Source organism: Anomaloglossus baeobatrachus, chromosome 6 (genome assembly GCF_048569485.1).
Source record: "Anomaloglossus baeobatrachus isolate aAnoBae1 chromosome 6, aAnoBae1.hap1, whole genome shotgun sequence".
Lineage (NCBI taxonomy): Eukaryota > Metazoa > Chordata > Amphibia > Anura > Aromobatidae > Anomaloglossus > Anomaloglossus baeobatrachus.
In genome coordinates this window covers 432,911,569-432,927,894 of record NC_134358.1, presented here as the reverse complement: position 1 = coordinate 432,927,894, position 16,326 = coordinate 432,911,569, and the positions used below count along the sequence as shown (strand labels likewise).

The following is a 16,326-nucleotide window of genomic DNA, read 5'->3' as shown; positions in this document are numbered from 1 at the left end:
GTGTCTCATAGACGCCTGACATGATTAATCTAGGATTTAGTGGCAGCTATGGGCTGCCAATAACTCCTTATTACCCCGATTTGCCAACGCACCAGGGCAAATCGGGAAGAGCCGGGTACAGTCCCAGAACTGTCGCATATAATGTATGCGGCAATTCTGGGCGGCTGCTGACTGATATTGTTAGGCTGGGGGGCTCCCCATAACGTGGAGCTCCCCATCCTGAGAATACCAGCCTTCAGCCGTATGGCTTTATCTGGCTGGTATTAAAATTGGGGGGACCGCACGCCATTTTTTTAAATTATTTATTTATTTATTTCACTGCACAGTATTGACCCGCCCACCGGCTGCTGTGATTAGGTGCAGCGAGACACCTGTTACTCAGCGTGGGGGCGTGTCTCACTGCAACCAATCATAGGCGCCTGTGGGCGGGGAAAGCAGGGAATATGAGATTGTTTAATGAGCGGCCAGCTTTTTCAAAATAGTAAAAGCCGCCGCAGCAGTGTGAATGACGTGCAGCGCCGCGCCGGAGATCGGGGAACAGTGAGTATGAGAGAGGAGGGGAAAATGACCGACAGACTGTGAGAGAGGGACAGAGATAGTGACGGACCGACAGAGAGAGAATAGAGACCGAGAGGGAGAGACCGACTGACGGAGAATAGTGATTGACAGACATTGGGAGACATCGCTCGTTTCCAGTGTTTTAGGAAACATGCGAGAAATGTATTTAGAAAATCGGATGTCACTAGGATGGTGTGAGTGCCGTCCCGTGACATCCGATTTTTTACACGCTCCCATAGACTTGCATTGGAGAAACTCTCAGTAGAAACTCGCAAAAAAGCAGCATGCTGCGATTTTTTTCTCAGTCCGATTTGGACTGAGAAAAAAATCGCAGATGAGAGCTGAATCATTCACTAACATGTGTCCGATTCCAATGCGAGATTTTCTCACATTGCTCTACTGCGAGAAACTCGCAAGTGAGAAGCAGCCCTTAGGCTGGTGTCACACTTGCGAGTGATTTGTGTGACAATAGTTGCATAATCCAGCATGGCCTGTTGCTCTCCGGACAGAAGCGTGCAGCTGCATACAAATACATGCAGCTGTATGCTCCTGTCTAGAGAGTGGCAGGCCGTGCCAGATTATACAACTCTATTCTTATGCGAATCACTGGCAAGTGTGACATCGGCCTTAATGCCGGGCGATCAGCTGAGCGCTCTCACATGCCGGCTGCCGGGCGATCAGCTGAGCGCTCTCACATGCCGGCTGCCGGGCGATCAGCTGAGCGCTCTCACATGGCGGGTGCTGAGCGCTCTTACATGCCGGCGGCCAGGCGCTCAGCTGAGAGCTCTCACATGCCGGCGGCCGGGCGCTCAGCTGAACGTTCGGCCACCGAGAGACAAAATAAAGTTTTTGTGATTAAAAAAAAAAAAAAATGAGCATGCGCAGTGAAAAATAGACGATTACGCCGCTCAAAAAAACGTTACATGCTGGGTTGCTTCTGCCCGGCGGAAGCAACGCAGCGTCGGCCAGCGGAAGCAACGCAGGTACTTTTGGCACAATCCGTCATCCATACAAGTCTATGGGAAACAGCGGAATCCGTTAACGGATTCCGCTGTTTTCCAAAAGGGCGGATTGTGACGGAAGGAAAAAAACGCAAGTGTGAAAGTACTCTCATTCTTTGCAGTATTCCTTAGTTAGTGGCTACATGAGCCAAAAATGGGGGCCCTCAACAACTTTACAACAACTACGGTTGTTAGGCATTGGATGCAAACTCATTTATGTAGATGACTTTAGGCCTCATGAATGTGGAATTTCTGAGTGTACATAAAGTCTTACATAACTTTTTAATATGACCTGCAACTGCACAAGATAGATTTTTTTTTTATCCACAAATTCTATCTGAATCTTTGAAAAAACTCTTTGTGTCTCCATATGAAATTGGCCTTTTAATTTTGGGTCAAGAAGTGCAAACCCAATATAGATCTGTAATACAGCCCTGTGCTTTATGGACTAATATAACAGTAGCATGCTAGATGATATTTCCAGCATGTTTTCAATGTCTTTATTTTCTCAAATGCTACTTAAAAGTTCATTTTATGTATTAACTATAATGTTTCGCTCTAAACCTGTGATCTAGTGGATAGTAAGTATAGGTCCGTATCGAAAACTAACACAAGACACCTAGCCTGATGTTGGACACGGCTTATTTACAACAGAAAACTATTGCTTATTTTAGGTCGAGTATTTATTTTCAGACTAACCTAAAGGGGTTACCCACACAAATGGTATAAAAATATTATTTCTCCATAAAACAGTGATTACATAAAATGTTTTTAGAGACATAAAGGGAAAGGCAAAAAGTAAATCCTTACAAGTACTGGTCTTTAGCTTTGTACATATATGACTGGGAAAGGCATGATAGCAGCTTACCAAAAATCTTTCAAAACGTTTAGATATGTTATAGATATGTTACAGCAGTCTTTATTCCTTCATTTTCAGACCCCCTTGATGCAGTTTGCAACCTGTTCCTAATTTCTCTTGTGGGTTTTTTTTCCTTCATTAATATATGCTGAATGTGAGGCCTTTGTTTCCAGGATGCTGCTGTCATGAGTATCAGCACAGCTTCATTCCTGGACTGATTTCTCCTTCTACAGCTCATCAAGAATCATGTGTTCACCTCTCTATTTAGTGTCTAATTGAGGAACCCTCCTTATTAACATGAATGCCTTGTTCCCTCTCTCCCAACATATCTGTAAGTTTTCCCACCAGTTCCTTCCTACTGGTATGTCGAATACAAAGAGAAAGGATAGAGAGCAGGGTCTCCAAAGCCAGGGTCGGAGCTTTTGTGTCAGATTTTGCAGACTAGTAATCTAGGAGAATTATACTGCAGTGGTAAAATGGTTGGAATTTTGGAATTAGGACTACTCAAAATTTGCTTCATTTTTCATTTATTATGAACAATCAAAATATTATCTTCAATGTAGAAGTGCGGCACTTCTAATCATATGTTTAGGTGCACGGATAGGGTCCATACTCATAAAATCAATAAAAATATATAAATCCGGCACTCAGAATAAAGTTGAATTTCATGAAAATTTATTTACAGGCATATGTGTGACAAACTATACTGACGTTTCGGTCTAGAACACCTTCATCAGACACACCTGGGGTGGTCTGGTACAAAGTCGATTAGCCTGTCTGTCAGTTCATAAGGAGAGAGTTCGTAGAGTACGCTGCCGCTATGGCCTATATGAAATCAGCTCCAACACTGTAAAACAGCGTAGTATCAAGCGGTCTTCTTCACACCATGCTGTTTTACAGTGTTAGACCTCATTTCATATAAATCAAAAGATTAAGTACAACATCATACAAAGCAGTAGTCATGGCCACTACAGCAACACAAGTATGTTTTTAACATCGTCATGCCTCAAGTACACTTATGCCACCGAGGCCTCAGCGAAGAGTTTCCTTGAAGGACTTCCTTATTTCACACCAACTGCTTTTTGGTCAAACTGTGTTGTAGATGGGTCATGTATCCAAAAGTCAAACATTAGAGATAATCAAAAAGTTTTGCACTACACTGTTCCTGCATTAACTTTTAGGCTATGTGCGCACTTTGCGTTGAGTTTATTGCAGTTCTAAACGCATCCTCTGGCAGAAATTCTCTTTGTCAAATTTGGTTTTGACCACAAAACCGCTAATAATAATAATACGCTTGCATTTTTACCGCATTTTAGCCGCATTTTTACCGCGATTTACATGCTTTTTCATTGCTTAAAGTCAGATGCGTTTTGAATACAAATACAATGAAAAATAAAGTTTAAACATTCAAACACTGAAAAAAATGGAACAAAATTATAAATATCACAAAATAGCTAATTTTAGTAAATTTGTAACTGTGTTTTAATATTTATGCATAAAATAACGTTAAATTATGTATTTTTATTAATTTAATTGTCGGACTATGTTTGTGTGTAAAGCGACATATCATGCCCTTATTATAAAGTCAAAAACGCATGCGTTTATTTTGTCAAAAAAGCATGCTTTCTGCATCAAAAAAGCATGTAAAACGCTGGGATTTTGATTTAGGATGCGTTTTGCATCTTCTCATTGACTCTAATGTTAGCAAAACGCTGCCAAAATGGCAAATTTTCTGCAACTGAAACGCTGCGTTTTTAACAGCATTGTGCGCACAAGAAATCACAATATCCCATAGACTGCTTGAAAATCAAAACGCATGCATTTTGGTATTAAAACGCTGCAGTTCAAAAAGCTGCGGAAACGCAAGAAAAAACGCAAAAAACGCAAAGTGCGCACATAGCCTTATGTTCTGTGGCAGCTGCAGCAGGGCAGTGTAAGCCTCCTTGGCTAAAATCACAGGAGACGCCCACCATTCCAATATTGAAGTGCCAACTGAAGAAGTCTGCACTGCTTAGCTCTGTCTGCAATGGAGTATCAAAGTGACACTGGACCACGATAGAAGGGGCGGACATATCATAGGTGAAGCCTTTGTGACCCATGATGTTGGGGGGCCCATTTGTACGTACAATGACGGTGGGAATTGTCAATTTTGATGAGCTCTTCAGTGGACAAGAGGTTCATATACTGTTCTTGCACAGGGGCCCTTTTCGGTCTGTGTCCTCTAGTGCACAATAGTGTGTATCTTTTTGCTCATCTCTATCAATCACCTATATTTCCCTTCAAAGCAGTGGTGTCTTGAGTACTACAACTTATTTTCTTTTACCTTTTGAAATATGAAGAACATTTAATATCTAGTCAAAGAAACCTAACTATGGTAGCTGCCTTCCTTTACATTTTCTATGTTACAGTTTTTATGCTTAGATTCCAGGGTGTGCAAACGTTTACATGTCTCTATAGCAAAAGTTTAATTATACTAAGGGAAACCAATATATTTGAGCTACATGAATCTGTAGATATATAAAAGTGCGTCCACAGTCGTACTGATTATTGTCAGTCACCAGCTGCCCTCTGCATAGTTCACCACAAGAAATAACACTACATAGAGCTTCGAAAGCTGGAGCAACATAGTAGAAAAGCCTAAATAGTGCAATATTAATATCAAACATAAAAATTCAGCATGCCAAAGCACAGCAAGTACAAGATACACATAGCTCCATACACCTTACATCACATGTCATTTATATTCCTACGGAGAAGAAAAAATCAGAGGAGCTTGCTGACAGCCAGTAAATCTTTAAGATGGAGGAGACAGCAGGTCCATTCCGGGGTGCAACAAATAACATGACAGATTGATCAGAGGAACATTACCGTCTTGCAGTGAACACAATTCCGATATGTATGAGAGCAAACTCTGTATCATTGTAGGGGACGTAAAAAAAATCAACATGGAAAATGATCATTGTACAGCGCTGCTGAAATCTCCAATAAATACATTATTGAGTTACTGGAGTTAAAGTAAGGGTCCTGTCTGTCGTTATTACAATGAACGCTCCTTATAAATGCGATATTTCACATATGAATGTATTAGTAAAGATGTTCTAGTAACAAAGAATGACCATCATAGAGCAGTATATTATATACTAGTGGGAGAAATGGATAATAAAGGTAAAACACTAAAAACTGAAAATTCTAGGGTATTCTTCAAAGGGAGGGCAATAACATGCAAAAAGGGAAATGTCAATTTTTGGACTAGATCCGGCTCCAAGGGCAGCGATCAGCAACGAGAATGGGAACATTGCACAAATTATTTACCAGATTATAAATGAGATTTTTTGCTGAATCATAAAATTTCCTATAAACTAGAATAGCAGAATTGCAATTGCAAATATTGTATGTATTTACATTTGTATTTACATCTGTCTATATATCATTGTATTATTTTTATTTATTTTTTAGGTTCCCATTTTTATCACCCTCTATCTTTACTAATGAAGTAAGCAGCTAAATTGCAATTGGTTCCAACATAATATTTAAAGGAACACACCTGGATTTTTTTTATTGTCTCATTTGTTGGCAATCAGTAATGTGTGTATTACCATACTTACCAGTCACCATCTTCTGCTGTTTCTAACGTGGCACTGGTCTGCTCCTATGTCAAGTCAACGCAATTATGGCCTGCCGGCTCACACAGAATCCTGTGTATGGACTGGAGCGGCATTGGAATGGCACAAGATGGCAACTGGTAAGCATGGTAATACGCCAATTACACATATTACTGATTACTAAAAAAAAGCTGTAGCGGTCGTTTAAGTACCAATGGATATACTATATAACTTTGTCGTTTATCCCAGCTATTTTTATACTGAAATAGCTCTATTTCTTATAAACATAAGAAACGAAATATTTTATTAAAGGGATATTTTCATTATCATTAATGGTAAAAATGGCAAAGTGCTTTGAAAAGGAAGCTACTGTGCAATGTACTTGTGTTTTAAAATCCTCTCTCTGCTCACGAACTGAGGGATTTTTTATTTTATTGTCTACTGCTCATTGCATAGGTCACCAGCCGGTGGCCAGAATCCTAGGAAAGGAGCGCAGTGGGGCTTGCAAGCATTGTCCGACGCTGGCGGATTGTAGCTTTGGCTACTTCAGTGCCCATGCGCTCCTCTGCTTTCAGTACTGGAGCTACACAGTTCAGGCCAGTGCGAAACAATGTAAAAATTAATGGTATATTGATTAGCTATACCAACACATTAAGATCGATGGAAGTACAATTTTTGGCATCGCCACTGATAAAAAGAAAGAAGTATTATTATTATTATTATTATTAATAAAGAAGGTTATTATTATTATTATTATTATAAGGGTCGCTGCACTGGTATCGTCCATAGGGCCTTACACAGTTTTCTACACTGTTTATTGACCTGTGATACTACTGTAAAGAAACTTAAAAGGAGATGATGTAACGGAACAGCGACCCCTTTATTTATACGCCTTCTAAAAAAGTAGGACTATTCCAACAATCAGATGGGAATAGCATTTCAACTGAGTAGTTTTCATTAGGCAATACTGGGTTTCAGCCTTCAAATATGTCATCAAGGCAACATAATTTTATACTAATTCCCATTTCCTTCTTCAGACGTATTGCAAAAACAATAAGAAATGTTAAAGTATGAAGCTGTACAACATGGGCTCACTTAGGTGTCACCGACAATAGTAACTAAATCCTACATTAGTCAGTATATACTGTACTTGCATAATATAAAGTAATCACATATAGACAGTGTATGATCCAGGATAGAATGCTCCCATTGGACTGTTGTTTTAGTCTATGGCAAGTTATAATAAATATATATATATATATATATATATATATATATATATATATATATATATATATATATATATATAATAACTTGATATATATAGCCCATCCTAATGAGATGGCACCATAATGGCACTTACAGGGATCTTTAACAGCCTTTCTAGGCAGACTTATAGGTGAGCAATGGCTATTAATTGCCAATATGGAGTTATACTTCACATTTTGTCCATGAAAGTTGGCATGTATCAATGAATATTGAGCTGTGTGCCTCAATAGTTGAGACTAGTTTGAGCTATAATAGTCAGTCTAAACTAAAATATTACAGTAATGAATAATAAGATATATAGTATGATGTAATTTACATAGCAGATGACCTGAAAACTAGTAAAATTCAAGATAAATAACCTTTTGTTCTTGGAAACCCCTTTTATGGTTCTGAAAAACAAAAATTAAAAAATGCTACGGACCCTGATGTGGAATCCTTGTGTTACGTATTTTGTCTATTATGTACTGTATACTGCAATCCAAATTTACTGTGGAGAAATATACAGTATGATGTCAATATTAAAGAACGTATTTGGGTTTGAGTGACCCATTAGGACCTTGTAACGATAAATTGTAAACTAGAATCTTAGTATATAAATAGCTTCATCGTGTGCTTTTTGTATTGTGCGGACATTTTATTTCAGTTGTTACATAGATATCTAGAAGCTACAATGTGCTTTTTAAGAGTATTTCCAAGGCAAACACTTAATACAACAAGATCTATGTCTACAGAAGAAGAATGAGAGGATCCTGTCTACCGGCATCAGGGCTGTCAGAATGCATTTGCTTAAGAGCTAAGTTATACCTTGAAATCTTTCAATTATTGTGACTATGTAAATATGATAACCTGTGTTACAATATTAATCATTAGATTATACCGCTATAGAAAGAATAATAGGTTTAGCATATTAAAAATCTGTCTGGACTTGCTGTTATAAACGTCAATTCCTTTTTTTACAAAACACCTCATTTCCATATTTTTTAAAATGGCTACAAAATTTAAAGTTAGGCGACTCGTATCAAGAGGTCATTTAAAAGAATTCGTAAAACCGGATTTGTATTTTCTGACACGCACAACACCATGGACTTACAGTCTAACAAAGAAAAATCATTATTTCCCAGCAGATACAATGGTATAGTATCTGTGAGCTTTCAAGATAGATTTGAAAAGGTTATAGAGTGTAAATATGTTAAGAAATTTAGCAAAAATTTCAACAAATCTGTATAAAAAAACAGAAACATTAACCATTTTTTGAGACGACATGCTGAACTTTTTTTTTGTTTCCATAAAAAGTCTTTAACAATACAATTGCTATTCTGATCCAAGCCTCCAGCAATACATGCAAGAAAAAAATATGTTGGTAAGTTCAAAATCACTAAAACGTGCTATATATTTTTATGATTATTATTGGGTTTTTTTAGACGTTGTAAAAGTGTGCAGAGAAGTTCAAGGTCCTAGTGTTCTGGAAGACTCGTATTCAGATGCGCATTTTGGTTTGATCGCCTTGCCATTGTAATAGTCCACAACTTGGTTTGGAACTTCAGCCAAAACACTTTTTGCAAGAGCAGCTGGAGAAGCCTATGATAAAAAATAAAGGAGAAAACTATTTCAGTCTGTAATTACTTTTTTCGACTTTATTAACCATCTATCCACTTTAATTGTATATATGGGGTGAACGGAACCAAAGCAGAAGCATAAAATCCTTCTCTAATTTATATTTTAAAGAGAGATTTCAGAACAAACAGAAAATTGATAATACTGAAAATCACAACCTATGACAGAAAGGTCACTATGACACAGGACTATGTCAAGTTTCATCTTCCGGTATACATCCAGTTCTTACAGACAAAAAGCAATTATTTTCTGTGGACCACTGACTAAAGTGTGCCAACAACGTGGAGTTCAGTTGGGTCAAGAGGATGAGTAATGGCAGGGTCCTTTCCTAGCATCCATGCAATTTTATTTTATACCTAAGAAGGACTCACAAAGGTCAGACCCTGACTATTTGGACATCAATCGAGATATACCCCCACAAATCTGTCCTTTAAATGACCCCTTTGAAAAACAATTCAACAACATGTTGATATGACATTCAACAGAGTCAGTGGCATAACTAGAGTCCATTGGGTCCTGATGCAAAATGTGGACCTGGGCCCCTTATCCCTGAATGTTAGTCAGATTTATGGAGCCCTTGTAGCATTCTAAATCTTATAAAGACATAAGTGTTGCCACACTGCCCATGCATTATGTAGCAATGTCCCCTATCCTTTACTAATATCAGTCATCCTGCGCCCCTTCCAGGTAAATATGTCCCCCATCCTGGTAACTATGTCCCTCATTCTGGGCCCCTTCCAAGTAAATATGTCCCGCTTCCTGGTCTATATATCTCCTATCCTGGGCCTCTTTGTAGTAAATATGTTCCCCATTCTGGTAAAAATGTCACTATCCTGAGCCCCTTGATGGTAAATATGTCCCCTATCCTGCGCTACTACTTGCTAAATATGTTCCCCATCCTGGTATATCTGTCACGCATCCTGGGATATATGTTTACCATCTTGGGCCCCTTCTTGGAAAATATGTTCCCCATCCTGGTATATATGCTCCCTATCCTGGTATATATGCCCCCATCCTGGTAAATGTCTCCCATCCTAGTATATAGGTCTCCCATCCTGGTAAATATGTCACTCATCCTAGCATATATGTCCATATTCTGGGATCCTACATGTCCTTATCCTGGGCACCTTCCTGGTATATATATCCCCATCCTAGGCTCTTCACTGTTATATATGCTCACTGTCCTGCCTCTAAAACAAAACAAAAAAAATTTGACTTACATTTTCTGGCTCCCACATCACATACTGTCATCCTCCTCTGTAGCCGGCAAGGTGGCCAGGAGCTGACATCTGCATGCCTGCTATGGCAATGCCTGATGCCACTGCCATGCATTCCCAGTCACGGGCATGCTGACGTCAACTGGCGGTGTCTGTTTGGCCGACAGGTCTCTGCGCAGCAATGCATTTCAGCTAGATGTGCATCCTAAGATGCAAATCTATCTGAAGTAGTCACTGGGGTCAGAGGGCCACCTCGTTCCCCAGGCCCGGTCATGGTCGCAACCTCCACGACTAAGATTGTTATGCCCATAGACAGAATAATAGAATACTGGATATTATATATATATATTTACAGGTTTCATTGTTCTGTATTTATCATAAAACCTACCAGTTAGTTGACTCTATTATCAATCGTTAAGGCTGATTACACTATGTAACAAAATAAATTTCTGTTCCTGGGTTAAAATTATTATTTCCTGTTTAATTGTGCATTACTTATTTTGGAAAAAGTTGATGTAACCCTGAAACTTTGCTTCTGTGGTTGCCACAATGATTTTAGGATACCTATGTAGTCCAATAGTAAACTCACTATATTCGAATGCCATTGTTCATGTGAATTACACATTAGTGTTGTTTCATTAGTCTGATAGGATTGGTGTAACCAATGTATCAAAGGTGTTCAGGACTTCAGGATTCCAGACTTTACATCATTCAAAGCTATTGATATACATAAGTATTACTCTATAATGGTAACCAGTATCCTTCTCTTCCCCTTGCCCATTCGGCAAAGCTTAAAGAAGACTATGAAAATGTGACGAGATAGTTAAATGTGATGAAATATGAGGAATATGGTTGGAAAGTAATTGGAGATTTCAAAATGGTTGCATTCTTGATGGATTATCAAGGTGGCTATAATAAGCTTCCATGCTTTCTTTGCCTTTGGGATAGCAGGGACGCTACCATAGATAATATTGGCCTGAATGTACTGAGTTTCCATGGAGAACAACAACATTAAATGGGAGCCACTTGTAAACTCTCGAAAGGCACAAATGCCACCTTTGCGCATCAAACTAGGCCTTATGAATCAATTTGTCACAGCTTTGGACAAGGAATCAATGCCATTCAAGTATCTATAAGATCTCTTCCCAAAGCTTTCCGAAGCAAAAGTTAAAGCTGGCGTTTTATGTTGGCCTTCAAATCAAGAAAGTTATGGAGTGTCAAGAGTTTTCCAAACTCTTCAAAAGAAAAGAGAAAGAAGCATGGATCAGTTCTGTTAATGTAGTGACAGGCTTCATTTGGAAATCATAAAGCTGAAAACTATGTTGCATTGGTTGAGATTGGTGAAGCAAAATAGGCCGCACAAGGTCTCAAAGTCCATATCCTTGATGCCCATCTTGATAGACTCAAACAGAAGATTTGACCCTATTGAGAGAAGCAAGGAAAGCACTTTCATCAAGATAGCACATTTCAAAATGTAGGGTGCCAGGGAAACTACAAGGAAAATCTGATGGGGGACAACATTTGTGGAATAATGCGTAAAAGTGATCTTACATACCCTCAAAAAAAAAAACATTTCTAGGTTCCTTTTCATCAATTTGTAGCATTTTGATTAAAATATGCTTATGATTTGAAATATATTATATTTTATTTTCATTATGAACTTAAACCCAAACATTTCTAATTTTCCTTAAGATGGTATTCCAATTTCAACTTTTTAGCACCCTGACTCCTCCTGACCGCAAAATCAAAGTTTTTGTAGGCTAATACATTTTTTCAATGTTTTTATGATATAGCCAATTAAGAAATGACATGTATTCCCTGGGAACAAAAATCATGTTACATAGTGTTATGGTTTGCATCTTGTGGTGAGCCCTTTGTATTTGCTCTCATAAAGTCTTCTCTTTCTGGTAGACTTAGAAACTGAAACATTTACTTCCTGGAGAGTGTTCTTCAATTAGGTAGATGTTGTGAATGGGTTTTTTTTCCATCATGGAAAGGATTCTGCGATCATCTACCACTGTTGTCTTCTGTAGACATCCAGGCCTTTTTAAGTACCCAATCTGATCGGTGTGCTCTATTTTGGAGAATGTACCAAACAGTTGATTTGGCAACTACTATCATTAGTGCTATTTTTCTGATAGATTTCTTCTATTTTTCAACCTAATTATGGTCTGATTCTCTTCCATTGAGAGCTCATTTGACAGTATGTTGTGAGTTCACAGCAACAGCTAAAAAATGTAAATTCCACATCTGGAATCAGCCCCAGATCTTTTACTTTTAATTGATGAAGGAGTAACAAGGGAATAGCCCAAGCAACCCATTAAAGAGCTTTTGAAGTAATTGTTCAGTTACCCTTGTTCCTTTGAAAAACCGACAGCTACTAGAGATGAGAGGCCCAATGGAACTCAAACCAATGTTAGTCAATGTTGCAGGTCAGATCTGCAAGTATTCCTTCAGATCTAAAAGGACTGAAGAAAAAAAATGGCAGCATGCTGGGATTGGCAGTGTGTCTTGGATCACATGCACTTATATAAGACTATGGATATGTGTGAAACATCAGACTGCACTCAGATGACGTCCCGGTGAAGCCCGATATACACAGAGACAGACAATAGATTTCTCCGCTTCTGTGCTCCGATCCTCACATGCTCAAGAATCAGTGCACAGTAAATGACACTTGATCATGCTCGCAGCAGAGTTTGAGCCGCGTGTTATTAAAATATCCATCCAATGCCAATACTCCAGTGTGACCTCAGCCTAAAGGTTAGAGAGGCAGCTGTTTTCTGTGAATATAAAATATGTTTTGTTTTTGTCTTTTTAATCAGTCGATGAAACTTGATGAATTTGTGTTTTTGTTGTTACTCATCAGATCAGTTATAACGAGACGTCAGAAAATATGGAAAAATTGTTCACTTTGGGCCCTTTAGTTTTGTTGGAAATTTTGAGATGATATCCCAAAAAGAACCTCTAAGACCCTCATATTTGGTTTTGTAAATTTTTCTTAGCCACAGTAGCTAGAGGTATCATATTTGGTTATGCAGTCCATGTCTTCTTCTACACTTACGCTTTAATGCATAGTCTGTTTTGTTTTACCAACTGTCCTCTCATTTATCCCATACATTTTTAAATTAGCTGAAGACTGCCATTTTGTTCTCATCCTTTTGCCTGAGTCAGCATGGAAAGTATTTTTTTTGGTCCTTTTCACTTGGTGTTGGCGCTGAGTAGTATCCATTATTGCTGGGCTACTAAGCCTTTTTGATGTTTCGACTTACAGCAGTGGGAGCTTTGCCTTACAGTATTGCTGCTATGACACATCAGGGTTACTACCAGTGCTGGTGAAGTGTCGCAGCAGCAGTTGCCGCTCAACACTGCGCCTGACAGGTTATGGACTCAATGAGCGATTGTGGGCTTGTATATTGTGATCAAAATGTTAACTAAGAACCTTGTGTTTGGTTTTGTCAATTTTGGTTAGCCTCAATAATGTCTAAAATATAAGTGCAGTTCATGACTTTTTCTACAGTTATGTAATCTTGCTGCAGCACCATCTCAGGGGATATCTCACATTTTACAGTCTCTATTGAGTTAAGTGAGCTATTCATATAATGCACAGTGATGACCTCCACAATAAGAGACTCTTAGTAGGCATTCTTTGGTTCTTGATCCAGAATTCAAGGTTTTCATATTAATTGAGAATTCCCCTTAATACTTTATGAACATAGTTTCGTCATATGCTGGCCCCTGACTTTAATGCAGACTCACAAGCCGACCCGTATCTTTCCCGGCAAATGACGGCTGTGACATTCAGCCATCATCTTCCTTTTTCATTTGCACGCAGAGCAGTTGTTAACCTGTTAAATGCCGCTGTCAATCTCTGACCACAGAATTTACTGTACGACAGGTAGGTGTGACGCATCATTCTGTATGCCCTTTTACCAGATGAGAAACTGCATATACTACCCTACTAAACACCCTCACAGACCATTACTGATCTGTTCACGTAAAGAAGAGTAACTAGAAATCAATTTTGTTGCCAACACCAAGAACTAGAAAATGGAGCTACTAATTTAGATGTTTAAACCCTGCCCAGTAGACCCTATAAACAGCCATTACCACCCAGGTTGCTCGGTGAAGAACCCTGGTGAAAACTGCTTCAAGTTCTTGAGACGATATCTTTAAATCATGAGCTTAGAGTAACATGGAAGTCATACAAAGTAGAAAATAATTAGAATTGTTTCGGAAGCATTTTGATACCTAGTACTGACTAGAAGCCTGATAGATCATAAATTATTACTATCTTCTTGTCAATATTTATATCGTATGAGAATAAATGAAATTTCTGTTCCAACACTTGAGGGATAATATCTAATATTTGAATAAATACATTTACATCCATATTAATTGTTCTGAACAGCAGGGCTTTTCTATAGAGAAAGCAGAAATGCAGATTGTATTGAATATTAAATGTAAACATCTAGTTTGTGAATAGAATGAGGTTTTCCATGACTAAACAGTAATCATCATGATTGCGAAAAGATAAACAGAAAGTTAATTTGAAGATTTGTAGACTACTTTTAATTAAAATACTTGAAGGAGAAAAGGGATACAACGAATGATCCATTCAGATATTCAATGGGACCAGTACAGCCGGGTCATTTTCATGATATTAATATAAGACTAATTGAATCCGATAGGCTTCGTTTAATTGTACAATGACCAATTTAATTATGGGATGGCCTTGGATTGGAACAAGCAAATTCTGCCACGGAACTAATGTACTCAGTATTTTAATCAATCCAGATGCTTAACAGAAACTAGAACACTGTGACATCTATGTGATTTATGCTAACATTGGGGTAATATAAGATGAAGAATTGAAGTTACAATGGTCAAGTTAAGTTGGTTTGAACTGGAGTTTACATGGTAACACATTCTGTACCATTTTTATTTAAAAAAAAAAAAAACCACAATAGAATTTTTGTAGTGAAAATAATCAAATAATCTTATCACTACAATGCCAAGAGTCAAACTGATCTTGTCACCAGCACATAACTTGTAATAACATACCTTTCTGCCTTGAAGGGGACACAGCTAGTATGTTGAAAAAGGTGCTCTGGTCAGATGAGACCAAAGTAGAACTTTTTGGGCTAAATGCAAAGCACTGTGTGTGACGGAAAACTAACACCCTGAAAACACCATTCACACAGTCAAACGTGGTGGTGGCGGCATCATGCTATGGTGATGCAGGGACAGGGAATCTGATCAGAGTTGATGGGAAGATGGCTGAAGCTCCATATAGGGCACTTATAGAGGAAAACCTGTTAAAGGCTGGAAAAGACTTGAGACTGGCGAGTAGGTTCACCTTCCAGTAGGACAATGACCCTAAACATACTACTAGACCTACAAAGGATAGTTTATATCAAAGCATATTCATGTGTGTTAACAGCCCAGTCACAGTCCAGACCTAAATCCCATTGAGAATCTGTGGTAAGACTTGAAAACTGCTGTTCACAGACATCTCCATCCAATCTCACTGAGCTAGAGCTGGTTTGCAAGGAAGAATGGACAAAAATTTCTGCCTCTACATGTGCAAAGCTGGTAGAGACCTATCCCAAAAGACTTATAGCAGTAACTGCAGCAAAAGGTGATACTACAAAGTATTGACTTGGGGGGATATGAATACTAATGCATGTCACAATTTTCACATTTATATTTTTAAATTACGTATAAAACCATGTATCATTTTCTTGACACATCACAAATACTTGCTACTTTGCATCAGCATATCAAATAAAATTTCATATACAGTAAGTTTGTGCATGCAACATGACAGATAATCATTTAGGCAGATACAGACGGCAAACACGGAGGGCCTTTGTTGGCTGAATGATTGTTGAGACAATATTTCTATGTCTATAACAGGGGTGGGGAACCTCTGGCCCGTGGGCCGTATGTGGCCCGCAATTACTTTTTCTGCGGCCTCTGGGCTGCTTCCCGGGGACCACAGTTCTGGGGCAGCAAGCCGCATCTTACTGGCTGCTGGCCCTTTAAAACCCTGCATAGCGCGCTCAATGCTGAATGCACCTGAAGGACTACGTCCCCATGCTGGCACTGGCTATGTGAGGACGTACTTTGTAGGTGGAGTAGAGGTGCGCTCCAATCCAACAGAAGAGGAGCGACTGTCCCATCATCCCCAAGGTTCTACTGTG

General features: G+C 38.7%; 1 protein-coding gene across 1 annotated transcript in view; it reads right to left on the bottom strand.

The window, feature by feature from the left end:
- Nucleotides 1-467: 467 nt before the first annotated feature.
- CPNE4 (copine 4) overlaps nt 468-16,326 on the bottom strand; it is a 796,320-nt gene continuing 780,461 nt past the window's right edge. Inside the window, exon 16 of the mRNA XM_075315205.1 lies at nt 468-8,867. Within this exon, the coding sequence (XP_075171320.1) occupies nt 8,736-8,867 (132 nt within the window). The 3' untranslated portion in view covers nt 468-8,735. The remainder of the gene's footprint in view (nt 8,868-16,326) is intronic.